General features: G+C 46.9%; 1 protein-coding gene across 3 annotated transcripts in view; it reads right to left on the reverse strand.

Annotated features, from left to right (window-relative positions):
* arhgef10l (Rho guanine nucleotide exchange factor 10 like) overlaps positions 1–25,773 on the reverse strand; it is a 101,581-nt gene that overhangs the window by 58,611 nt on the left and 17,197 nt on the right. For 2 of the 3 annotated variants that reach the window (XM_033048445.1, XM_033048446.1), the window contains exons 2-6: positions 20,437–20,524; positions 7,140–7,274; positions 5,951–6,190; positions 4,734–4,761; positions 1,365–1,456 (exon numbers count right to left, since the gene is read on the reverse strand). In XM_033048445.1, coding sequence (XP_032904336.1) covers positions 1,365–1,456; positions 4,734–4,761; positions 5,951–6,190; positions 7,140–7,274; positions 20,437–20,473 — 532 coding nt within the window. In that variant the 5' untranslated portion in view covers positions 20,474–20,524. Of the gene's footprint in view, positions 1–1,364; positions 1,457–3,517; positions 3,713–4,733; positions 4,762–5,950; positions 6,191–7,139; positions 7,275–20,436; positions 20,525–25,773 lie in introns of those variants that run through there. The other variant, XM_033048447.1, reaches the window with a different exon arrangement.

The following is a 25,773-nucleotide window of genomic DNA, read 5'->3' on the forward strand; positions in this document are numbered from 1 at the left end:
AAATGGGCATTTAAAAACATCAGCGTTGTATCAATTTACTTTGAACTGCTTCCCCTTTTGCAGCTCAAAATCTTCATAAAATAGAATCAGGAAGTTTCCAGCAGTTCAGTCTGTGCTTGGGATTTCCGGTCCAAGTAGCAACACTTGATTCCTACTCCTCCCTGCATTAAAGATAGACACAGAGTGCTGGAGTAACTCAGCGGGTCAGGCAGCATCTGTGGAGAACATGGATAGGTGACGTTTCACAGAGTGCTGGAGTAACTCAGTGGGTCAGGCAGCATCTGTGGAGAACATGGATAGGTGACGTTTCACAGAGTGCTGGAGTAACTCAGCGGGTCAGGCAGCATCTGTGGAGAACATGGATAGGTGACGTTTCACAGAGTGCTGGAGTAACTCAGCGGGTGCAGCAGCATCTGTGGAGCTAAGGAAATAGGTAACGTTTCGGGCCGAAACCCAGAAGGGTTTCGGCCCGAAACGTTGCCTATTTCCAGAAGGGTTTCGGCCCGAAACGTTGCCTATTTCCTTAGCTCCATAGATGCTGCTGCACCATAACTCAGCGGGTCAGGCAGCATCTGTGGAGAACATGGATAGGTGACGTTTCACAGAGTGCTGGAGTAACTCAGCGGGTCAGGCAGCATCTGTGGAGAACATGGATAGGTGACGTTTCACAGAGTGCTGGAGTAACTCAGCGGGTCAGGCAGCATCTGTGGAGAACATGGATAGGTGACGTTTCACAGAGTGCTGGAGTAACTCAGTGGGTCAGGCAGCATCTGTGGAGAACATGGATGAATCTGAAGATGGGTCCTGATCAGAAACATCGTCCATCCTTTTTCTCCAGAGATGATGCCTGACCCGCTGAGTTACTCCAGCACTTTGCATCTATTTTTGGTATGAACCAGCATCTGCAGTTCTTTGTATCTATCCTTTCTGCATTGGTTGTCCACAGCTTGGATAAGAGTTGGAAATGGCAACTGCATACAAAGATCAGCCAGTATAGATCAAGCCTGTCTCTAATGGTCAAGAAGTCCATCACTCTCATTCCCTGGGCTTGGTTCACTCGGGGAAGTGAAATACAATGTTGAGGAAGTTTGCCATTTCCAGGAGTACCATAGAGTCCTTTGTTTACATTTTCTGTTGTGGTGCTGCAAGTAAAAATGTCATTGTTCTGTCTAGGACTCCTACTTAATCTGATCGTTCACCGTTTCATAATATCAATCCTATCATCGTCATAAAACAAAATCTTGCCAAAAAAAACACATTGTTCTCAGGCAGCCTCACACATGTTCAGCCTGTGTGAGCACACATTTCCTGCAGCAGCTACATTTATTGCACATGGAATGTAAACTCACGCCAAGATATCTTACCGTTGTACAAGAAGGTTTCGTTCCAGGTTCCATCTTTGATATCGGCCTCACAGCTGCTGGTGGATTCAAGGCGCAAGGCAGAGGAACGGTTCCTGGGAACGTAGGTCAAAGGGTCAGTGCATAAAGTGGTGCCCAAGACTGGACTGTAGATAGTATTCAAGTTATCAGCAGGAGTTACTCCAGTGTACTATCACTAGAGGAAAACAACCCCTGGATTTAATGTTCTTATATACGGCACAGTTCCACGTGTCCTGGTTATGCAGGATAATGTGCAAGAGTGTAATCAATAATGTTATATTATTCATGTTTAATGTGTCATTCCTAACTGTCACTGTATGTCATGTTGTCACTTGCGGGTGGAGCACCACGGCAAATTCCTTGTATGTGAACATACTTGGCCAATAAACTTATTCATTCATTCATTCATTCTTGTTAATCAAGCACAACCACCAAACAGATGATCTGTGTAGGAAGGGACTGCAGATGCTGGTTTAAACTGAAGATAGACACAAAAAGCTGGAGTAACTCAGCGGGACAGACAGCATCTCTGGAAAGAATGATTAGGTGACGTTTTGGATCGAGACCCTTCTTCAGACTGAGCTCAGTCTCCTATTCCTTTAAACTGGACAATACAGCTTTGCCTCAGTACAGAAGGAGATGTTCGCCTTCTGAGTTAACAGAGTGTGATTAGTATGCAAACAACGAGAAACACATCATCAGGAGAGGATCAGAGGAATGGAAGAAGCGTGATTGTTACTGTGCACCAGAAAGAAAAGGGTTCATTTCTCCTCTTACTTAAGAGCATCGGCCAACTGTGAACTCCAGGTGGCAAGTGCAATCATCAATGGGGAAAAAAGGAAAGGAGAGAAACATTTTTTAAAGTTCATCCTTTAAATGTGGGATTTCTCCGGGCGCTCCGGTCAGCGGCATTAGGAGGTGCGGGGCCCAATTGGGAACAATTTTGGTGAGTCCCAGGTTCCCAGCCAAGGACTGTAGAATCATAGGAATATATATAAGTCTATTATAGACTTTATATCTCTCTGGTAGAATGGAAAGTAATCAAAATGTGCGCTTAACAAGTGCCTGCGAGTGAATGGACCAATAAAGATCTAAGCTACATTTTAATATAAAATTGCATACACGTAAGCCTACAAGTAACAAACAAAATGTGTAGATCACCTCTGAAAAGCACATAGTTACAACAGCACCCATTGCCGGGATCGAACCCAGGTCTCCGCCTCTGCGTTCGCTTCTACTGCTGCGCAACCAGGTCACCCAGCAGACGTTCTCGCCGCCCCGTAGATACCGGCAAATCCATCCCATTGCAAACCACCGCTCTCCCACATGCCCGGGTTAATTACACGCAGCTGGCCGGCAGTATAGCCACGGCGACACGCTGGGAACACGGCAGTATAGCCACGGCGACACGCTGGGAACACGGCAGTATAGCCACGGCGACACGCTGGGAACACGGCAGTATAGCCACGGCGACACGCTGGCAATGTCTAACCATGTCCCTTGCCCTCTCCCGGTCTCCCGATCTCACGGCAATATCACGCGCAGCCGCCTGACGGAGTGCCCAAGTCACCACGACGGGAAACCTATCCCCATTGCCCACCTCATACGTATCGACACATCGACCCACGCTAATAATTTCCCCCACAAATTGTGTTACATATATATTGCAATGTGCTGTGTGTACTTGACAAGCCGAGGGTAGATTACTCTAGCCCGGGGCCCCATTAGGCGCAGGGCCCAATTTGGAGCAACTGGTCCAATTGGCTTAAGTTCGGCCCTGACTCCAGTTTCCTCCCACACTCCAAACACATGCATGTTTGCAGGTTGATTGGCTTTGGTAAAAATTGTAAATGGTCCCGAGTGTGTGTAGGATAGTGTTCGTGTGCGGGGATTGCTGGTCGGTACAGACTCGGTGGGCCGAAGGGCCTGTTTCAGCACTGTATCTCTAAACAAAACCTTTAAAAAACTTTACTTAACCTCACCGCTCCTGGATTAGTCACAACCAGTTTTGATTTTATTTGTAATAAAGTATTTAAAATCAGCATTATAAATGTGATTCATTGCACCATAGAACTCCTGCCTGGTTGCAGAAGCTACTGACAAAAGCCTTGGTAACAACACTGTCACATACATACCTGTGGCGTCTGCGGTTCAGGAAGGTCATGGTGCATTACACAGATCCTGCTTTACTTTCCGCTCACACTACTACACGACACACGAAACCCATTCTCTCCTCTCACCGCCTTCTCCACAGAGCCCCCTCCATGAGTGGGGCAGGCCGGTGGGTTGGCCGCTCCAGCGACTGAAGGCATTTCCCTGTTGCTGGGGCTGGGCGGGGCTGACAGCTCAGCTTGTCACAGAGTCAAAAGGTGCGTGCAGATTATTTACATTCTGCCGCAGAGATTAACTCTTCATTATCACCCTAGCTTCCCTCCACACACACTCGCACAGAATCCTCGAGACTATCTTCCTCGTGCAGAGCGTGGTGGGGGAGCTGAGAACAAGGAAGGCGTCGACAAAGAAAGCTGGATTCAGGGGATGTTGGATGGGTCAGGGGTCAACAGATGGCCCAGTGACTGAGCGATGAGGAACGTTGGGAGCAAGGGCAAGGTGATCGTGGAGGTGGGTGGAGGCAAGGGTGGAGATGTGGGTAATCTCTGGAGTTCTTTGCCTCAGACCTGTGGACTCTCCGACAACGTAACACTTAAAAATGCACAAACAGCAATGTTTGCCCCATTATCCAGGAAACCCCTTAAAACCGTCATAGAAACACCAAACTAAACTCCACCACCATCTCTCAATGCTCACTTTCAATTGTTGAAACATATAAGATTGTTAAGGGCTTGGACACGCTAGAGGCAGGAAACATGTTCCCGATGTTGGGGGAGTCCAGAACCAGGGGCCACAGTTTAGGAATAAGGGCTAAGCCATTTAGAACGGAGACGAGGAAACACTTTTTCTCACAGAGAGTTGTGAGTCTGTGGAACTCTCTGCCTCAGAGGGCGGTGGAGGCAGGTTCTCTGGATGCTTTCAAGACAGAGCTGGATAGGGCTCTTAAAAATAGTGGAGTCAGGGGATATGGGGAGAAGGCAGGAACGGGGTACTGATTGTGGATGATCAGCCATGATCACATTGAATGGCGGTGCTGGCTCGAAGGGCCGAATGGCCTCCTCCTGCACCTATTGTCTGTTGTCTATTGTCGTCCACAACCGTATTGAACGTTTCAGGAAACAAAGACCAATGTTTGGAAGTTTCTCTGTATAGGTAAACTAAAATGTCGTCTCTTTATTTAACTTTTCAAACAACTGCATGGAATATTTGGTGACGGAAAACTTTTAAAAGGAGACTCACCATGGCAACGGGGCTGTGGCCGCAGAGTCTGAAAGAAAATTGGGAGAAGTTAGTGATGTTTATTTGTAGTTATCATCTGGTTATTGTTTGGTTTTCTAATCAAGGCAACCATCTTGTGTCTCCTGAACAAACACGTCGGCATATACTGGTGACCGTTACATAGATGTTAAACCATTAGATACTTTGTTCATTCACTTTACTTTAGACTTTAGAGATACAGCTTCGAAACAGGCCCTTCGACCCACTGTCAGAGGCAACCAGCGATCACCTCGTACACTAACACTGTCCTACACACTAGGGACAATTTTACCATTTACAGAAGCCAATTAACCTACAAACCTGTACGTCTTTGGCATGTGGGAGGAAGCCGGTGCACCCGGAGAAAACCCTTGTGGTTACGGTGAAAAACCATGCAAACTCCGTACAGACAGCACCCATGCTCAGGATCGAACCCAGGTCTCTGGCGCTGTGAGGCAGCAACTCTACTGCTGCGCCACCATGGCACCCATGCATTCAATGCCTGAGATCAAAGCTTTGGATCTAAACTGATTATCATTTCCTTTGCACCAACACTCTTGGAGTTGAAGACAGCTAATTCAAGACAGACAAACCGGTTACTAAACACTTTAACTCCCCCTTCTATTCCCAATCTGACCTTTCTGTCCTGGGCCTCCTCCATTGTCAGAGTGAGGCCCAGCGCTAATTGGAGGAACAGCACCTCATATTACACTAGGGGTAGCTTACACCTCAGCGGTTTGAACATTGACTTCTCTAACTTCAAGTAACCCTTGCTTTCCCTCTCTCTCCATCCCTCCCCTTTCCCAGTTCTCCGACCAGTCTGACTGTCTCCGACCACATTCTATCTGTTTGCTTTGTTGTCACCTTCCCCCAGCTAACAATGATCTGTTCTACATTTTCCTTGAACTCCATTCCCTTTGCCCTGTTTTCACACCTTACACTTCCTTATCTATGTATCTCCCTCTCCCCTGACATCAGTCTGAAGAAGGGTCTCGACCTGAAACGCCACCCTTTCTTCTCTCCAGAAATGCTGCCTGTCCCACTGAGTTACTCCAGCAGTTTGGGTCTACCTAATTCAAGACAGACCTCAGCTTAAACCTGGCGCCCTCTTGCTGTGTACGACCTAGTTAACCATGAAGCGACGAACTTTGACGCACGTTTACTGTGAGGCAGGAGTGGCCCATTGGTGCTTTGCTTACCAATGCTGATCGGATGCACGATGGAATTGGTAGTAGACAGGACAGATTGGGTTGAGTGTGTTGGGTCCGGTTCTGATGCGGTCCAGGTTACATCCGCAGCCTGACCATCGTCCAGTCTCCCTGGTGGTGACGCCAGCTGGGGCTTGATCTCCACACACTCATATTCTTCACTATCAAAGTCGTATTCTTCACCAGATTCTTCCTCTGAAGACGACTCCAACTCTTCAGTCAAGTGGCTACCTGTCAGTGCAAAGAGCAGAACAAAGGTCACAGTGTCTCCCGCGACATCACTACAACTCTCTCGTCTGATCAAACCTGATAAAAAGGTCTTACAACACTTCTTCCCAACCACTGGAGGGCATCAAAGAAACGGCTTCTAATGTGGAAAGCATCCAATCACTGAACCCTCAACCTTCCTGCTATGTCTCTCTGAGGCAGCCTTGCTTCCTTTTACTTGACATTATACTTGTGACTATAGCAGTGGTTCCTTTAAATATTGGCTCTAAACATCCAAAAATGTCACCTACAGTTGACCCTCCCCCCACGCCCCCCCCCCCCCCCCCCCCCCCCCCCCCCCCCCCTTCCCATCCGAAGGCCATTTAGGTGACAGAGATTCACACTCACATCATCCACATGCTTGAGATGACAGCTGAATATTCAAACGCCCACAAATACACTGGTCAAAGAGGCAAGGGAGAAACTTACAAAATTCTTAAGGGGTTGGACAGGCTAGATGCAGGAAGATTGTTCCCGATGTTGGGGAAGTCCAGAACTAGGGGTCACAGTTTAAGGATAAGGGGGAAATCTTTTAGGACCGAGATGAGAAAACATTTTTCACACAGAGAGTGGTGAATCTCTGGAACTCTCTGCCACAGAAGGTAGTTGAGGCCAGTTCATTGGCTATATTTAAGAGGGAGTTAGATGTGGCCCTTGTGGCTAAAGGGATCAGGGGGTATGGAGAGAAGGCAGGTACAGGATACTGAGTTGGATGATCAGCCATGATCATATTGAATGGCGGTGCAGGCTCGAAGGGCCGAATGGCCTCCTCCTGCACCTAATTTCTATGTTTCTATGTTTCTAAAGTAGACAGCAGGAATCAATTATCTAAAGCAAGCTCCAGATCACATTGTGGAGGTGAGGATGTTTTACTCTTCTGATCTCCAGACTTTCTCTCGATCCACACATGTACCTGGTTTTGACGTCTGCTCTTCCACTGTGTGTTGACCTTCAGACACGGACACCTGATCGAGGGTATTCTCTTCAGCCGCTGCTGGGCCCACAGCCATGCTACACAACTGGGGCTCAACTTCCTCCCCCTTCCGATCTGAAACAAAAGTCAACGTTTCTGTGAAACCAAGGGTGATATTAGCCTATTATCAAGGACATTCAAATGAGTTGCAATAACTAAAGATATTTTAAACTTGCGCTTTCATACACCACTGATGTTAGTGCTCAAACCCCGAACACATAGAATGGAAACAAGAACTTTACAAGGGGAAGATCAACGAGCTAGGTGGCACAGAACGTCACCTGTTCCTTTTCTCCGGAGATGCTGTCTGACCCAAAGATCCAAAGATAGACCACTCCTTCTAATTGCAATGGGCTGACGTGTAGTACGCAACGGAGTGGAACGTGGGCCTTTTTTTCATCCATTGCAGTAACCCGACCCGACCCGACTCGCAGTGTAATCAATGTTGCGGGGGAACAGTTTGTGTTAATAAATTATAATTCTGAAAATGAGGAGAAGATTTTTATGTTTCCGTAACCGGCTTCCGTCTGCGCACTAGTATCTTTGCTCCGCTACGGGATCTTTGGTGGGGAGACGGAAGCCGGTTACGGAAATGGGGCCGAAAATTACCCATGATTCTGCCCATGACCGTACTATGCCTTTTTCGTGGAGTGGACTATCTTGCACCGCTGTAGGATCTTTGGTCTGACCTGCCGAGTTACTGCAGCTTTCTGTTGCAATAGGTACGCTTGATTGGGGGTTAGAACTGGAGGGAGAGAGATAGAATATAGAACAGTCTAACATAATTCTAATTCCAATCTGTTCCCCTCATGATCTTATACACCTCTATAAGATCACCCCTCATCCTGCTGTGCTCCAAGAAATAAAGTCCTAGCCTGCTCAATCTCTCCCGAGTCATCTCGAGTCCTGACAACATCCTGGTAAATCTTCTCTGCAGCCTTTCCAGCTTGACAACATCTTTCCTACAACACGGTGCCCAAAACTGAACACAATACTCTAAACATGGCCTCACCAACGTCTTATACAACTGTAACATGACCCCCCAACCTCTATACTCTAATATCTATGTTCTAATATATATTGAACCTTCTATCTGTCAGAAATTCCTCAACATGATCCCAACAATCTGAACTTCAATGATACTGCTGGCATGGTTTTATGTGGGTTAACTAGAAGCCATTTAATACCTAGTCAGATCATGGTAATTACTACAAGGAAACGAGAAGACGGATTTCATTAAAGGGTCAGATCCACAGATATTACAGGCAAAGGAAAGTGTGACATTTTATTTTTGAGCAGCTCTGGTGTTTCTTGATGCAGTTACTCTGCTGTTGAAATGCTTCCTCAACAATGTGTGGGAAGGAACTGCAGACGCTGGTTTAAATCAAAGATAGACACAAAATGCTGGAGTAACTCAGCGAGACAGGCAGCATCTCTGGACAGAAGGAATGGGTGACGTTCCGGGTTGAGACCCTTCTTCAGTCTGAAGAACTGACCCGAAACATCACCCATTCCTTCGCTCCATAGATGCTGCTGCACCCGCTGAGTTTCCCCAGCAATTTTGTGTACCTCTGCTTCCCATACAATGTGGCTGTTGGAGACTGAGGAATCCTGCCACCTGCTGCTGTGTGGTGGGATTACAGGCTGGCGCAGGCTCTGGAGAGGAAGCAGTGTTGTCTCTGAGACTTCTTGTACACTTGGACCTTCACTGGGGGAAGGGAGCCCTGACCCTGGCATCACTCAGCTCCACGATGCAGGGGAGCAGAGAGTGCTGGCGTGTGAACAGGTGGGGCCCACCCCCAGTTCCTGAGACATACCTGAGGATTGCGTGGGAGCCAATGGCAGAGAAACATAGAAACATAGAAATTAGGTGCAGGAGTAGGCCATTCGGCCCTTCGAGCCTGCACCGCCATTCAATATGATCATGGCTGATCATCCAACTCAGTATCCCGTACCTGCCTTCTCTCCATACCCTTTGATCCCCTTAGCCACAAGGGCCACATCTAACTCCCTCTTAAATATAGCCAATGAACTGGCCTCGACTACCCTCTGTGGCAGGGAGTTCCAGACATTCACCACTCTCTGTGTGAAAAAAGTTCTTCTCATCTCGGTTTTAAAGGATTTCCCCCTTATCCTTAAGCTGTGACCCCTTGTCCTGGACTTCCCCAACATCGGGAGCAATCTTCCTGCATCTAGTCTGTCCAACCCCTTAAGAATTTTGTAAGTTTCTATAAGATCCCCTCTCAATCTCCTAAAGAAGCAACCACCTGCATTTTGGCTACTTCCTGGTTTAGTTTAGAGATACAGCGCGGAAACAGGCCCTTCGTCCCACCGAGTCTGTGCTGACTAGCAATCCCCGCACACTCTTGAGAAAATTTACAATATACAATACAAACCCACACGTCCTTTGAGTGTGGGGGGATTCCAGAGCATTCAGAGAAAACCCACACAGTCATGGAGAGAACGTACAAACTCCGTACAGACAGCACTTGTAGTCAGGATGGAACCCGAGACTCTGGCACTGTGAGGCAGCAACTCTACCGCTGCACCACCGGGCCACCCTCACCAACAATTGAAGAATATAGTACTTAGGCAAGTCTGGTTCAGACTGCTATTGAACAAGTACCTCCATTGTTAGCAACAACGGTCAACTGTCCATCCACTGCATGTGGGTAGGATGGTCACATTTAGACAAATGCTAAACCAAACAGGGGGAGAATGTTGACTCAAATGTCTTATTCTTGCTGCCCATTTCATGGAGAGATAGAGAGAGTGTCCATGCCAAACTTCAAGTTACAGAGTAGATGGACATAAAATGCTGCAGAAGGAAGGGTCTCCTGTCCCATCTACCCAGAGATGCTGCCTGTCCCGCTGAATTACTCCAGCATTTTGTGTCTATCTTCGGTGTAAACCAGCACCTGCAGTTCCTTCCTCCACATCAAGTTACAGTTTAGTTTATTGTCACGTGTACCGAGCGACAGTGAATAAACCCTCCATTTACACCTGGTCTATAGAAGACTCGTTTATTTTTGCCACATTCCCAATGTCCATCCTCCCAGTTTCCACCACACATTGGAGGGCAATTTACAGACCAATTGCCACACCAAATCACATTGTTCCACCCCTCGCCTCAATCCTCAGTTTCTGACCTCCGGTGCTGTCTGTGCAGAGTTTGCATGTCCTCCCTGTGTCGGAGGGTTTCACCCTGGGTGATTCGGGCATCTGCAGCTCCTTGTGTCTGCTTTGGACAGGCACTTGTCTGTTAACCATTTACATTTTTAAATGTAGATCTTAAATATTGTCTCGGTTGAAGATGTATCTATCTTTTTACTGCGTTTCCTATTTGAATGATCATAACTTTACGAATCTTGGCGGCAGTCACATTCACTCTCTGATTTATAGCTGTTCCTACCAATGTTCAGGAAGGCACTGTGTCACAGAAAGGAAGGCAAAAGGAAGAGTGTATAATATCCATCTGCAACCTCTTTTATCTGTAAAGTAAATACTGATCCTGCACCCTTTACTCTCCACAAGCACAGATCAACAACTCTGTGCAATATATTGTCTCAACTCAGAATCCATCTCCGCTTCAGCCTCTTCAGCACTTCCCTCCAACACACCGCCCTTGGCCACAAGCCCCAAACACTAGTTACCAGCAAGCTATTTTAGCAAGAAAATACGCACAGTGCTGGAGTAACTCAGCGGGTCAGGCAGCATCTGTGGAGAACATGGATAGGTGACATTTCACAGAGTGCTGGAGTAACTCAGCGGGTCAGGCAGCATCTGTGGAGAACATGGATAGGTACAGAGATTTGTGAGTGTGGAATTCTCTGCCTCAGAGGATGGTGGAGGCTGTTTTTCTGGATACTTTCAAGAAATAACTTGATAGTGCAGTCATGGGGATATGGGGAGAAGGCAGGAACGGGGTACTGATTGTGGATAATCACCCATGATCACATTGAATGGTGGTGCTGGATCGAAGGGCCGAATGGCCTACTCCTGCACCTATTGTGGATTGTCTATTGCCTATTGAAAGCACGCAGGAACAGCTTCTTCCCCTCTGTAATCAGGCTTCTGAACGTCCTTCCATAAGCTAGGGTACTGTCAAGTCAAGTCAGTTTTATTCGTCACCTGCACATAAAGTGCAGTGAAATGAATTTGCCAGCAGCGGTACAATAAAAAAAGAACACACAATACACAATAAAAATGCAACACAAACATCCACCACAGCATCCATCACTGTGGTGGAAGGCACAAAGTTTGGTCAGTCCTCCTCTATTTTCCCCCGTGGTCGGGACCGCAACCCTCCGCAATCGCCGCTACGGGCATCCAGATGTGCAGACAAGGTGTCCTGAATCAGTGCCTCCCCACCGGAGACCGTGCCTTCAAGATGGTGTACACGTGACAATAAACTCAACTGAACTGAAATGTATCAGAGTCTTTTTTATAAACTCCTAAAAACTCTCCACCATTTGAACTCTAACCCAGAACATTCAATATTGAGCTTGGACATTCTTACGCTGCCTTCACTGCCACCAACTGCAAGTCACTGAGGCTTGTTTATGTTCTCAGTAACTAACAATATGAATGAGAAACAGATGGTCTTGCCCAATCCTTCTGCAGAAAATATTTCCAGTCCTCCAGCTCTGACCTTTATATTCGGGAAGTCAGCGATCAGGCAGGAGGCGTTGCAAGCCCCGACACTCACACTGAGCTAACAGCGTCAGAGGCAGAGGAGGGAAAGAAACCTTGTCACGATCCAACCTCACGTCTCAGGCTGGGTATTCCTGCCGCCTGCTCATACACTACTGAAGTACTACCTGTACAACATCCTTCTATCCCAGGGGAACCAAGTCCATATCCACTCACTTTATTTCATTTATATTACTTCAGTCTGAAGAAGGGTCTTGACCCGAAATGTCACCCATCCCTTCTCTCCAGAGATGCTGCCTGTCCCATTGAGTTACTCCAGCACTTTGTGTCTATCTTCGATTTAAACCAGCATCTGTAGTTACTGCACACACACTTTACATCATCCCAACCGAAACCTACTGTCTCAGAGTGAAGATCAAGATAACCTTGTTGAACTCCATGGTTTAATGTTCCATGAGGGTCTTTACCAACTAACTCAGGGTTTTTCTTCATGTTTGCACGTTGAAGGGACTGTAGATGTTATCTCTTTATAATAGCTGCATAGACAAATTGAAATGTCATCCCCACAGATTTTATTTCATGAGGGTGTCCAGAGTATATTTAAAGAGTTTATGAGGCTTTTGGACAAGTGCGTGGATAAACAGGGAACTAAGGGATATTGATCACATGCAAGCAGAGGTGATTAACTTAATGGCATCATGTCCAGCATGGACATTGTGGACCGAAGGGCCTGTTCCTGTGCTATACTACTCCATGTTCTATGTTTGGTTTAGCTTAGAGATACAGCATGGAAACAGCTTCAGCCCACCGAGACCAGAGTTGCTGCCTCACAGCGCCAGAGACCCAGGTTCAATCCTGACCACGGGTGCTGTCTATACAAGTTTGTACGTTCTCCCCGTGACTGCGTGGGTTTACTCCGGGTGCTCCGGTTTCCTCCCGCACTCCAAAGACGTACAGGTTTGTAGGTTAATTGGCTTCTGTAAAATTGTAAATTGTCGCTAGTGTATGAATGATCATGGTTGGCATTGACTCGGTGGGCCGAAGGGCCTGTTTCCACACTGTATGTCTACAACTAAAACTTGAAACTCTTGGTAAACTCAGCGGAAAAGTTCAGCAATTAGATAGCAAAGTGTGTTTGCATGTCCTTGGTAGTGGTGGAAAAAAATAAATAAAAAATTATCATTTATCATGTCAACAGGTGTTAGTGCCACTTCCTGTCACCTTGGTCAGGGCAGGATTGGATTTGCTCCAAATGTCCTGTCGCCTACAGGGGGAGCATGGAGAGGCTACAGGTGCCAACGTTAGTGTTCCAGCCTGAATAATGTCCACCCTTGGGCATGTTAACAGGAGACCTGGGAAGTGGCCCTGGCCCTGCTGGAATTCCCTCACGAATGACAAAGATTGCATGCAGCAGGGCGGAGGGAAGGTGGAATTAGAGCCCTCACGGACATTACAACATTTAGTCTTCCCTGGCTGTGGCCTCACCTTTGAGATGCCTAAACTGTCCAATTGGCTTCAGCATGCCAGGAAAACAAGGTGCAACATTTGCCAATTTCCCTTCACATTCATTAATCAATGGGGAACGCTGAGCAACCTTCCTGAAACGTAAGTAGACAAAAATGCTGGAGAAACTCAGCGGGTGAGACAACATCTATGGAGCGAAGGAATAGGTGACGTTTTGGGTCGAGAAACAGTTTCAGCGCAGAAACAGGCCCTTCGGCCCACTGAGTCCATGCCAACCAGCGATCCCTGCACACTAACACTACCCTACACACACTAGCGACAATTTACAATTATACCACGCTAATTGACCTACAAACCTGCACGTCTTTGAAGTGTGGGAGGAAACCGGAGCACCTGGAGAAAACCCACGTGGTTACAGCGGGAATGTACAAACTCTGTACAGACAGCACCTGTGGGCAGGATCGAACCCGGGTCCCTGACGCTGTGAGGCAGCAGCTCTACCCGCTGCTCCACCGTGCCGCCACCTTTGAGTTTACTTTGCTGTTTTCCCTTCATTCAAAATCTAGATAATTTACACAGGTGATGACAGTAAATGTAGCCGTTGTAGCCGATTTGCCAACACATCACTATCAGATTGTGGTTTACAACAGACTGTGTCTTTGACTGGGGACAGCGTGAGAACACACTAACTTATCAGCCATGTCAAGATTCTGGGTAAATAAAGAATGCTAGTGTTCTCCAGCATACAAACACTCTCTCTTTCTGCATGAAACTATGTTGCATACAAGGCCATGACTACAGCTCCCATGACTTCATGCCTTGAACTGCATGAAGTGGGCCTTTTGTTTACAGGAGGCAGCTTCACCTGCAAGGCCAGATGTGATATGAAGCCATCTCCAATGGCAGGGATCCACGAGAACCTACACACCATTCAAAACTAACATTTGCAGCAAGCCAAGAGTGGCTGGAATTTATTTGCTACAAGCATCATGAACGCACATGGATATTATCATATTTGCCAACATAATAATAGCTGTAGTTTAAATATTTCACAATACACACTGGCAGCACGGTGGCGCAGCAGTATTACTACCTCACATCGCTCGAGACCCGGTTCGATCCTGACTACGGGTGCTGTCTGTATGGAGTTTGCACGTTCTCCCCATGACTTGTGTGGTTTTCTCCGAGATCTTTGGTTTCCTCCCACACTCCAAAGACCTGTGGGTTTGTAGGTTAATTGGCTTGGTATAAATGTAAATTGTCCCTAGTGTGTGTAGGATAGTGTTAGTGTGCGGGGATCGCTGGTCAGTGCGGTCTCGGTGGGCCGAAGGGCATGTTTTCGCACCGTAACTCTAAAACTAAAACTAAAACACACATTTGAAATACTTCTGAAATGTGTAATAAAGTATTATGCAAGTGTCTCTCTGTTACAATGGACATCCATCACTGTCTGATACAGAGCACTCTTCACCCTGCACCAGTTTAGAGATACAGCGTGGAAACGGGCCCTTTGGCCCACCGAGTCCTCACCGACCAGCGATCCCCGCACATTAACGCTATCCTACACAAACTAGGGACAATTTACATTTATGCCAAGCCAATTAACCTACAAACCTGCACGTCTTTGGAGTGTGGGAGGAAACCTGAGAAAACCCACGCAGATCAAGTGTAGAACGTACAAACTATGTACAGACAGCACCAGCAGTCAGGATCGAACCCGGGTCTCTGGCGCAGCAAGCCAAGCGCTGTAAGGCAGCAACTCTACCGCTGCGCCACCATGCAGCCCCTACCAGAGATGTGACAATGTCTCTCTGCAAGGATAAGCCAACATTCCTGATGAACTGGGAATGCTGTGCAACAAGAGCTGGAAAATACATCAGAGTGCTTGGAATGTCTATACTTATAGAAAGTACAGCTTTTTCCTCTGACATTTCCAAGTATCTGGGAGCTTGTAATGAACACCAGAGAAGGAGGCCAGGAAGATGAAGCCAATGCCAATCACCCACAGCACAACTGATCTAAACTTTCCCCATCAAAGTTGAACACAGTGCAGCTACTGGCTGAGTACCCACGACCGAAGGTGGCGGGGAGGGGGGGGGGTGCCTAGAATAAAGGGGGACCCGGTGGCGGGGAGGGGGGGTTGGGGTGGGGTGAGGGGTGGGGTGGGGGTGGGGGAAGGGGAGGTTGGGTTGGGGTGGGGTGAGGGGTGGGGTGGGGGTGGGGGAAGGGGAGGTTGGGTTGGGGTGGGGTGAGGGGGGTTGGGGGGGTGCCTAGAATAAAGGGGGGGAGGGGGAAGGGGGTGGACGATGAAGGGATGAGTACATGTTGTCACTTTGTTGGCATCATTGTGACGACACTTTGTATGCAAAAACAAAGAATGTCACCGCACCCAGCTAGGGACAAGTGACTTTAACATATCATCATCATCATCATCATCATCATCATCATATTCATCAATGTAGAGACTTGCTCTAAAAGGCACTTTGGAAGATCTAGTGCAGGAGACAGTGAAGGAGAGATCTAGTGAAGGAAGGAGAGATGTTCCCACTTCAGTCTAGCAACGGTGGGAAACATTTAGCCCAGAAATGTTATTTCTAATCATCCAACCATGGTACCATTATTTGTTTTTAATTTAAATGCTACACGTCCCTGCAACCACTGCTAAACACTTGCAGCTTAATATTGAAGCTCCTTTCATGAGCCTGCCCTTCAGAGCACATTGAGGGCAGAGAGGCATGCAAGACGACACTACGGAGCTCAGTGAGAAAGGGCTCTCGTTGCCAGAGTTCACCACAGTCCTGTACAGGCAGATATTTGAGCTGCAATGGTTGCATAGGTTCATGAGTGATAGGAGCAGAATTAGGCCATTCGGCCCACCATTCATTCGTTGCCGATCTATCTTTCCCTCTCAACCCCATTCTCCTGCCCTCTCCCCATAACCCCTGATACCCGTCCTAATCACTGGCCTCCATAGCCGCCTGTGGCAATGAATTCCACAGATTCACCATCCTCTGACTAAAGACATTTCTCCTAATTTCCTTCCTAAAGTAACGTCCTTTAATTCTGATCCTCCGGTCCTAGACTCTCTCACTAGTGGAAACATCCTCTCCACATCCACTCTATCCAGGCCTATCCACTAGTGAGAGAAATGAAAGTCGAGACAGGCACTGCATAAATAAGTGTGCTTATTTTACACAGCTTAGTATTGCCACTATTGTTAAGCCAAATTCTTAAAAGGCCTTTGCATCATAATAAGCAAAACATACATATCTGCATGCACTAGAGACCCAAAATAGCCACTTGGCTCTGACAACAGCTTGTTTTTGGACTGTAAGCTCCCATACATGCACAAACAATTTAACTAACGAGAAACAGAATATGCTGAATGTTCTCAGTCAGTCAGCTGAGAGAAATATAGAACAGCCCACAATGTCCGTGCCGAACCTGATGCCAAGATAAACTAATCTTCTCTGCCTGCACGTGGTCCATATCCCTCTAACCCCTGCATAACCATGGTCCCTGCTGAAACTCTTCAACACCATCATTGTATCTGCCTCCACCACCATCCCAGGCAGTGTATTCCAGTTGAATGTGGAACAAACATGCCCCCTATAGCTCCTTAAGAAAGAACTGCACATGCTGGAAAAATCAAAGGTAGACAAAATGCTGGAGAAACTCAGTGGGTGAGGCAACATCTATGGAACGAAGGAATAGGTGACATTTCGTGTCAAGACCCTTCTTCTGAAGCAGGGTCTCGACCCGAATATGGATCTATTCCTTCGCTCCATAGATGCTGCCTCACCCTCTGAGTTTCTCCAGCATTCTGTCTACCTTATATCTCCTTTCCAGTTTAAGTCTTGGCCCTCTAGTTTTTGACATTCCGTCCCTTGGAGAAATGTTCTGAAACAGTTAATTGTTTCAGCTCCATAACTTTGCACAGTCCTGATGAAAAATCATTGACCTGAAAAATTAACTCTGTTTCTGCCCGACCTGCTGATTATCTACTTTTTAAATTTAATATCTAATTAAATGGCTCTGGAAAATCCACCTCATTATCATTTGATCTTCAATACACTTTACAATGTTCTCAAGTAACTGAATTAGATTTGCCATGAGCAACTGTGAACTACTATAAGTGTAACTCAGGGAGACGTGCAGAATGGGGGAATTTGGACTCTGCTTTTCAAAAAGGTAAAGTAAAAATTGAAATGGTGGTGCCAAATACCACGTCATCAGGCGTTGCATGGACAAGTATAACATAGCTGTACGGTCTGAAGGCATCTATAGTCTTGATTATCTTTCAGTGTGATCCTGCCGCAGAATGCACAATTCTAAACATTGCTTCACCTCTGAAGCTCAGACAGGTCCACTCCTAAACCATAGGCTCCTACGCCTGATTCCACAGACATTTGAGTACCAAGGAGCGCCAGAGAGCCGGGTTCCATCCTGACTACAGGTCCTGTCTGTACAGAGTTTGCACGTTCTCCCCGTGACCTGCGTGGGTTTTCTCCGGGTGCTCCGGTTTCCTCCCACACTCCGGTTTCCTCCCACACTCCGAAGACATGCAGGTTTGTAGGTTAATTGGTTTTGGTAAAAATTATAAATTGTCCCCGGTGTGTGTAGGATAGTGCTAGTGTACGGGGTGATCGCTGGTCGGCGCAAACTCGATGGACCAAAGGGCCTGTTTCCGCGCGAATCTAAACACAACTGAGAGAATGGAGTGGCTGGACTTCCTGTGTACTTCAGTCAGTCCATTGCAAGACATCATTGTATAAGAGAGAGCCATGGAATGTTGCCTCTGGTGAGACACACACATAAACACCAGAGTCACCTGGGCTTGCCTGGCCTCCACCCTTTCAAACATACTCCTACTTCCTCCACCCCACCTCTCTTCAGCTTAACAGCTGCCTCCCTACGTTTCCAGGTCTGATAGTTTGTCTCTGCCCCGATCTGTCAGCACTAATGCTCTGGTGGGCCGAAGGGCCTGTTTCTGCGCTGTATCTCTAAACCAAACTAAACTAAACCACCAGTACCCTGGCCTCTACAACCTCATGGGTTGAGAATTCCAGAGATTCACCACTTTCTGCTAAGAGCATTTGCAGCAGCCTTCAGTACTACATGACCACCTCTGGCCTTGCATCGGTCTTCTCTCTACAGAGACTCTTGCACCAGTGTAAACATTGAGATGCGCAGGGAACATGCACTGACATGCGGGGGGAGGTGGGGGGGGGCATGGAGGCACGGGACACACGAGCGGGCAGGTGAGATGACTGTATCTTGGCATCGTGTTTGACACAGACATTGTGGACCAAAGGGCTTGCACGTTTCTGTTCTTTGTTCCTCGAAACATCTCAACTTCAACACTATCACGTCATCATAAGATCATAAGGGATAGGAGCAGAATTAGGCCAATCGGCCCATCGAGTCTACTCCGCCATTCAATCATGGCTGATCTCTCTCTCGCTCCTAACCCCATTCTCCTGCCTTCTCCCCATAACCCCTGACACCCGTCATGTTTGGATCGTGTATGTTTCAGTAAGATCACCCCTCATTCAGAGCTCTGATAGATCTTTGTGATGAGGAAGCATTAACCTTCTTTTTAATTTAGAAGTTTATTTACATCTAACATAGATTCCAACATCATTTTTACCTGGTTCTCAAACTGTAACACGATCTTCCATACTGAGGATACATCCTAACGCTCGCAGCATCTACAAATCCCGTCAGACATCCTGGGTTTTGTTGACTATGTACTATTATTGTTATAATTATTATATTACTATATATATATATATGCCCACACATAGATATTATATATATTATACATATGTACACACTCTGTAAACATCAGAATGATCAAAAGTATATATATATATTTATTGTTCAAAAGGGAACTGCAGATGCTGGAATATCGAAGGTACACAAAATTGCTGGGGAAACTCAGCGGGTGCAGCAGCATCTATGGAGCGAAGGAAATAGGCGACGTTTCGGGCCGAAACCCTTCTTCAGACTGATGGGGGGTGGGAGAAAGAAGGAAAAGGGGAGGAGGGGGAGGAGCCCGAGGGCGGGCGGATGGGAGGAGACAGCTAGAGGGTTAAGGAAGGGGAGGAGACAGCAGGGGCTAGCAAAATTTATTGTTGTTGTTACATATCTGTTGCGCTTCTGCAAGTTTAGTTTAGTTTAGTTTAGATAAACAGCGCAGAAACAGGCCCTTCGGCCCACGCCCACCAGCGATCCCCGCACACTTACACTATTTTACACACAAGGGACAATTTACAATTATACCAAGCCAATTCACCTACAAACCTGTACGTCTTTGGAGTGTGGGAGGAAACCGGAGCTCCCGGTGAAAACCCACGCAGGTCATGTGGAGGATGTACAAAGTCCGTACAGACAGCGCCCGTAGTCGGGATGGAACCCGGGTCTCTGGCGCAACTCTACCGCTGCGCCACCGTGCCGCCCTCTTACATGAAGTAAGAATTTAATTGTTCTGTTTCGGGACCTATGACAATAAAGCACCCTTGCCTTGAGTCTAAGATGCCAGAGGACATTGCCTCTTCAGGCAGAACATAGAAACATAGAAAATAGGTGCAGGAGTAGGCCATTTGGCCCTTCGAGCCTGCACCGCCATTCAATATGATCATGGCTGAACATCCAACTCAGTATCCTGTACCTGCCTTCTCTCCATACCCCCTGATCCCTTTAGCCACAAGGGCCACATCTAACTCCTTCTTAAAAATAGCCAATAAACTGGCCTCAACTACTTTCTGTGGCAGAGAATTCCACAGATTCACCACTCTCTGTGTGAAAAAAAAAATTCTCATCTCGGTCCTAAAAGATTTCCCCCTTATCCTTAAACTGTGACCCCTTGTTCTGGACTTCCCCAACATCGGGAACAGTCTTCTTGCATCTAGCCTGTCCAACCCCTTAAGAATTTTGTAAGTTTCTATAAGATCCCCCCTCAATCTTCTAAATTCCAGCGAGTACAAGCCGCCTTTACAAGAATGCACTGCAGTGGTGAACAGTAGTTGGAGTGTGACCTGGCTATGCTTCATGCGATCCAGTCCCTACCACATAGTCCCGAGGTGCTGGGAGCACAGCTCAGCAATCTCTACCTTACCTTGCAGTTGACCAGGAGAGGAACCAGAGGAAGCCATGCCACACAACAGCGCCTTCTGTCACATCAGCGGGCAGAAACCACGCCCTTCCTGTTGCAAGAAACATTTACATTCATAAAATGGTCAGGATTATAATTTGATATTATATTTAAGTATAAAACGTGGTTTCTGCTGAGACCTGTAAAAGCATCACATGATGCAGTTGGTCACTGGTACAGTAGCAGTAGTTTAGTTCAGTTTACAGCATGGAAACAGGCCATTCGACCCATCGATTCCACCACAACCAATCATCACTCGTACACTAGTTCTTTGCACGGAGACTCAAGGAACAGCAGGTGCTGGAATCTCGAGCAAAACACAAAGTGCTGGAGGAACTCGGAAGTTCAGGCAGCATCTGTGGAGGGAATGGACAGGTGGTGTTTTAGGTCAAATACGGCCGGACTCACTGAGTTCCTCTAGCACTCTGTGTTCTATGGCAGCATGGGTTTGGAATTCACTTTTAGCAACAACTCGAGAACCTGGTGACTTGATGGTTAGGAAAGGTTAAGGGGTTTAGAGGGATATGGGCCAATCACAGACACATGGGTCTAGCTTAGGTGGAGCATCCTGGTTGGCATGGACGGGTTTGGCTGAAGGGCTTGTTTCCATGACTCTGACTCTATGCCCTACTGCACACAGAATAGGCAGAGTGCCTTAAAGTTAGACTGTTGTAGCAGTTCCCAGGAATTGATCATTCTCTTGAATTGAGTGTAGACGTTGGGAGGTCATGTTTGTGTTCAGTTCTGGGCACCATGTTATAGGAAAGATATTGTCAAGCTTGAAAGGGTTCAGAGAAGATTTACGAGGATGTTGCCAGGACTAGAGGGTGTGAGCTAAAGGGAGAGGTTGAGTAGGCTGGGTCTCTATTTCTTGGAGCGCAGGTGGACGAGGGATGATCTTATAGAGAGAGGTGTATAAGATCATGAGAGGAATAGATCGGGTAGACGCACAGAGTCTCTTGCCCAGAGCAGGGGAATCGAGGACCAGAGGACATAGGTTCAAGGTGAAGGGGAAAAGATTTAATAGGAATCTGAGGGGTTACTTTTTCACACAAAGGGTGGTGGGTGTATGGAACAAGCTTCCAGAGGAGGTAGTTGAGGCTGGGACTATCCCAACGTTTAAGAAACAGTTAGACAGGTACATGGATTGGACAGGTTTGGAGGGATATGGACCAAGCGCAGGCAAGTGGGACTAGTGTAGCTGGGACATTGTTGGACGGTGTGGGCAAGTTGGGCCAAAGGGGCTATTTCCACACTATATCAGTCTGTGACTCTATAAGCAGTGTTTGATGAGGGTCGGTTGGCACAGCGTGGTGAGCAGACCAGCAAGCAGGAGCGGCATGTAGGGGTAGGTGGGTGGACACACTGACTCACTGCCCTTTCATGCCACTGCCAGCTGGGGAAAATAAATATCAACTTGTTTGCCAATCACGTTTATGATTTGCTTCAGGAAAATGAAGGCGATTGATTAGCAAAGGTTACTTTAAATGGCAGCCTGAAATCATCCCTTTGTTTACATGCTAAAGACAGACTGATCTTAACGGTCTCCAGCCTGTGGGGAAAGCAGCCAACTAATCCATTTGCAGAATGCGGCATAAATCAATGACTGCACGACAATGTCCCGGCCTATTAAAACAAATGTAAATGTGTCAGATGGTGACTGAGGAGTGGAGAGGAATTTAAATCTGACTGTGTTTGCAGGACTCATATTACAAGATGTTACGTGCTCCATATTCATCGTACTATACCCCTCCCACCTCCTGTACAGACCCTGGTCAGCACTCGAGCATTAGTGAGTCTCCAGTGTTGCTGAATCACCCCATTACTTATATTGCTCCACCCTTCTACAATGCTGAGAGACTAGCAGGAGTATCAGAGGTTACGGGGTCAGGGAATTCATCGCCACGGCTGTGGAGGCCAAGTCAATGGATGTTTTAAGGCAGGGATTGATAGATTCTTCATTAGTACAGGTGTCAGGGATTATGGGGAGAAGGCAGGAGAATGGGGTTGAGAGGGAAAGATAGATCAGCCATGATTGAATGGTGGAGTAGATTTGATGGGCCGAATGGCCTAATTCTGCTCTTATCGCTTATGAAGTGCCATTTGATTCATTGTGGACTGACAGGTAGGCATGGAGCTGAGAAGGAGGCACGGGTAACCCAACACCAAATGGCACCAGAGATATGAGCAAATGCTGGCAATAGCCAAATACCCCACAACCCCACACACACATAAATCTGAAACAGCTTTAAACCGGTGTCTTCCTGATTCTAAACTTCTTAAATTCTCTTTCACGTTCTCCATGGTGCCTGACAACCTTCCCAGAAAACCCTGCAACATGCCCCTGAAACTCGGCATCTGGACCTGCTAAGCAGCATTCACTTGGGTCCACATGTTGTTTCAAGGGAGAGTCTCCCCAACCATGTATCTCCGGAGAGAAGGAATATGTGAGGTTTCGGGTCGAGACCCTTCTTCAGACTCCTCATATCTACCTCTATTAAACTGCAACGCCCATGCATCTGCCCATTTCATCCCGTAAAAGTCTAATATTATCCTTCTCTCTTTGCCTTAAGAGCCAAGTTTTTTCTTCACTCACAGACATTAAAAATTGTGCTCCTTATATCCAAGACCACGTTAAAGAGTCCGACATAGAGCCATAAAGCAGGGAAACAGGCCCTTCAGCCCAACGTGACCATGCTGACCAAGTCCCACTTGCCCGAGCAGGCCCACCATATCTCTCCCAACCCCTCCTACCTGTCCAAATGCTTTTTAAATGATGTTATAGCACCTGCTCTAACAACCTCCTCTGGTAGCACGTTCCATATACCTACCACCCTCTCTGTGAAACAGTTGTCCATCAGGTTCCTATTAATCTTTCCCCTCTCACCTTAAACATGTCCCCTGCTGTTTGATTCCCTAAATCTGGGTAAAGGATTCTGTGCATTCACCCTATCTATTCCCCTCATGGTTTTATACAAGTCTATAAGGCCACCCCTCATCTTCTGGTGCTCCAAGGAATAGAGACCCAGCCTGCCCACCCTCTCCCAACAACCTGTAAATCTTCTCTCCACTCTTTCCAGCTGTACATCTCTCCTTCAGCAGGGAGACCAAAACAGAACACAACAGGCCAAATGCAGCCACACAAATGCCTCATACATTTATGCTTAACAAGCATTGGCATTATTTTCCATTCTGCATTCTTCTCCCAAACAGACAAGCAGCAACTTGTCACTGCTCATTGCCTCCCATCCCTTAACCAATTCCCAGCAACGTTAGCACCAGACCTTAAATCAATTTCTATTTGTGGAATTAACCTGCTAGAAGTTCCACTTTGTCAACACCCTCTGACAGCCCATAGCTACAACATAACCAAACCAGAGCAAGAGTTGGTGAAAATCATAGAAACATAGACAATAGTTGCAGGAGTAGCCCATTCGGCCCTTCGAGCCAACACCGCCATTCAATATGATAGAAACATAGAAACATAGAAACATAGAAATTAGGTGCAGGAGTAGGCCATTCGGCCCTTCGAGCCTGCACCGCCATTCAATATGATCATGGCTGATCATCCAACTCAGTATCCCGTACCTGCCTTCTCTCCATACCCTCTGATCCCCTTAGCCACAAGGGCCACATCTAACTCCCTCTTAAATATAGCCAATGAACTGGCCTCGACTACCCTCTGTGGCAGGGAGTTCCAGAGATTCACCACTCTCTGTGTGAAAAAAGTTCTTCTCATCTCGGTTGTAAAGGATTTCCCCCTTATCCTTAAGCTGTGACCCCTTGTCCTGGACTTCCCCAACATCGGGAGCAATCTTCCTGCATCTAGCCTGTCCAACCCCTTAAGAATTTGTAAGTTTCTATAAGATCCCCTCTCAATCTCCTAAATTCTAGAGAGTATAAACCAAGTCTATCCAGTCTTTCTTCATAAGACAGTCCTGACATCCCAGGAATCAGTCTGGTGAACCTTCTCTGCACTCCCTCTATGGCAATAATGTCCTTCCTCAGATTTGGAGACCAAAACTGTACGCAATACTCCGGTGTGGTCTCACCAAGACCCTGTACAACTGCAGTTGAACCTCCCTGCTCCTATACTCAAATCCTTTTGCTATGAAGCTAACATACCATTCGCTTTCTTCACTGCCTGCTGCACCTGCAAGCCCACTTTCAATGACTGGTGTACCATGACACCCAGGTCTCGCTGCATCTCCCCTTTTCCTAGTCGGCCACCATTTAGATAATAGTCTGCTTTCCTGTTTTTGCCACCAAAATGGATAACCTCACATTTATCCACATTATACTGCATCTGCCAAACATTTGCCCACTCACCCAGCCTATCCAAGTCATCTTGCAGTCTCCTAGCATCCTCCTCACAGCTAACACTGCCCTCCAGCTTAGTGTCATCCGCAAACTTGGAGATATTGCCTTCAATTCCCTCATCCAGATCATTAATATATATTGTAAATAGCTGGGGTCCTAGCACTGAGCCTTGCGGTACCCCACTAGTCACTGCCTGCCATTGTGAAAAGGACCCGTTTACTCCTACTCTTTGCTTCCTGTTTGCCAACCAGTTCTCTATACACATCAATACTGAACCCCCAATGCCGTGTGCTTTAAGTTTGTAAACTAATCTCTTATGTGGGACCTTGTCGAAAGCCTTCTGGAAGTCCAGATACACCACATCCACTGGTTCTCCCCTATCCACGCTACTAGTTACATCCTCAAAAAATTCTATAAGATTCGTCAGACATGATTTACCTTTTGTAAATCCATGCTGACTTTGTCCAATGATTTCACCACTTTCCAAATGTGCTGCTATCCCATCTTTAATAACTGACTCTAGCAGTTTCCCCACTACCGATGTTAGACTAACTGGTCTGTAATTCCCCGTTTTCTCTCTCCCTCCCTTCTTAAAAAGTGGGGTTACGTTTGCTACCCGCCAATCCTCAGGAACTACTCCAGAATCTAAAGAGTTTTGAAAAATTATCACTAATGCATCCACTATTTCTGGGGCTACTTCCTTAAGTACTCTGGGATGCAGCCTATCTGGCCCTGGGGATTTATCGGCCTTTAATCCATTCAATTTACCTAACACCACATCCCGGCTAACCTGGATTTCACTCAGTTCCTCCATCTCATTTGACCCCCGGTCCCCTGCTATTTCCGGCAGATTTTTTATGTCTTCCTTAGTGAAGACAGAACCAAAGTAGTTATTGAATTGGTCTGCCATATCCTTGTTCCCCATGATCAACTCACCTGTTTCTGACTGCAAGGGACCTACATTTGTTTTAACTAATCTCC

Source organism: Amblyraja radiata, chromosome 31 (assembly GCF_010909765.2).
Source record: "Amblyraja radiata isolate CabotCenter1 chromosome 31, sAmbRad1.1.pri, whole genome shotgun sequence".
Classification (NCBI taxonomy): domain Eukaryota; kingdom Metazoa; phylum Chordata; class Chondrichthyes; order Rajiformes; family Rajidae; genus Amblyraja; species Amblyraja radiata.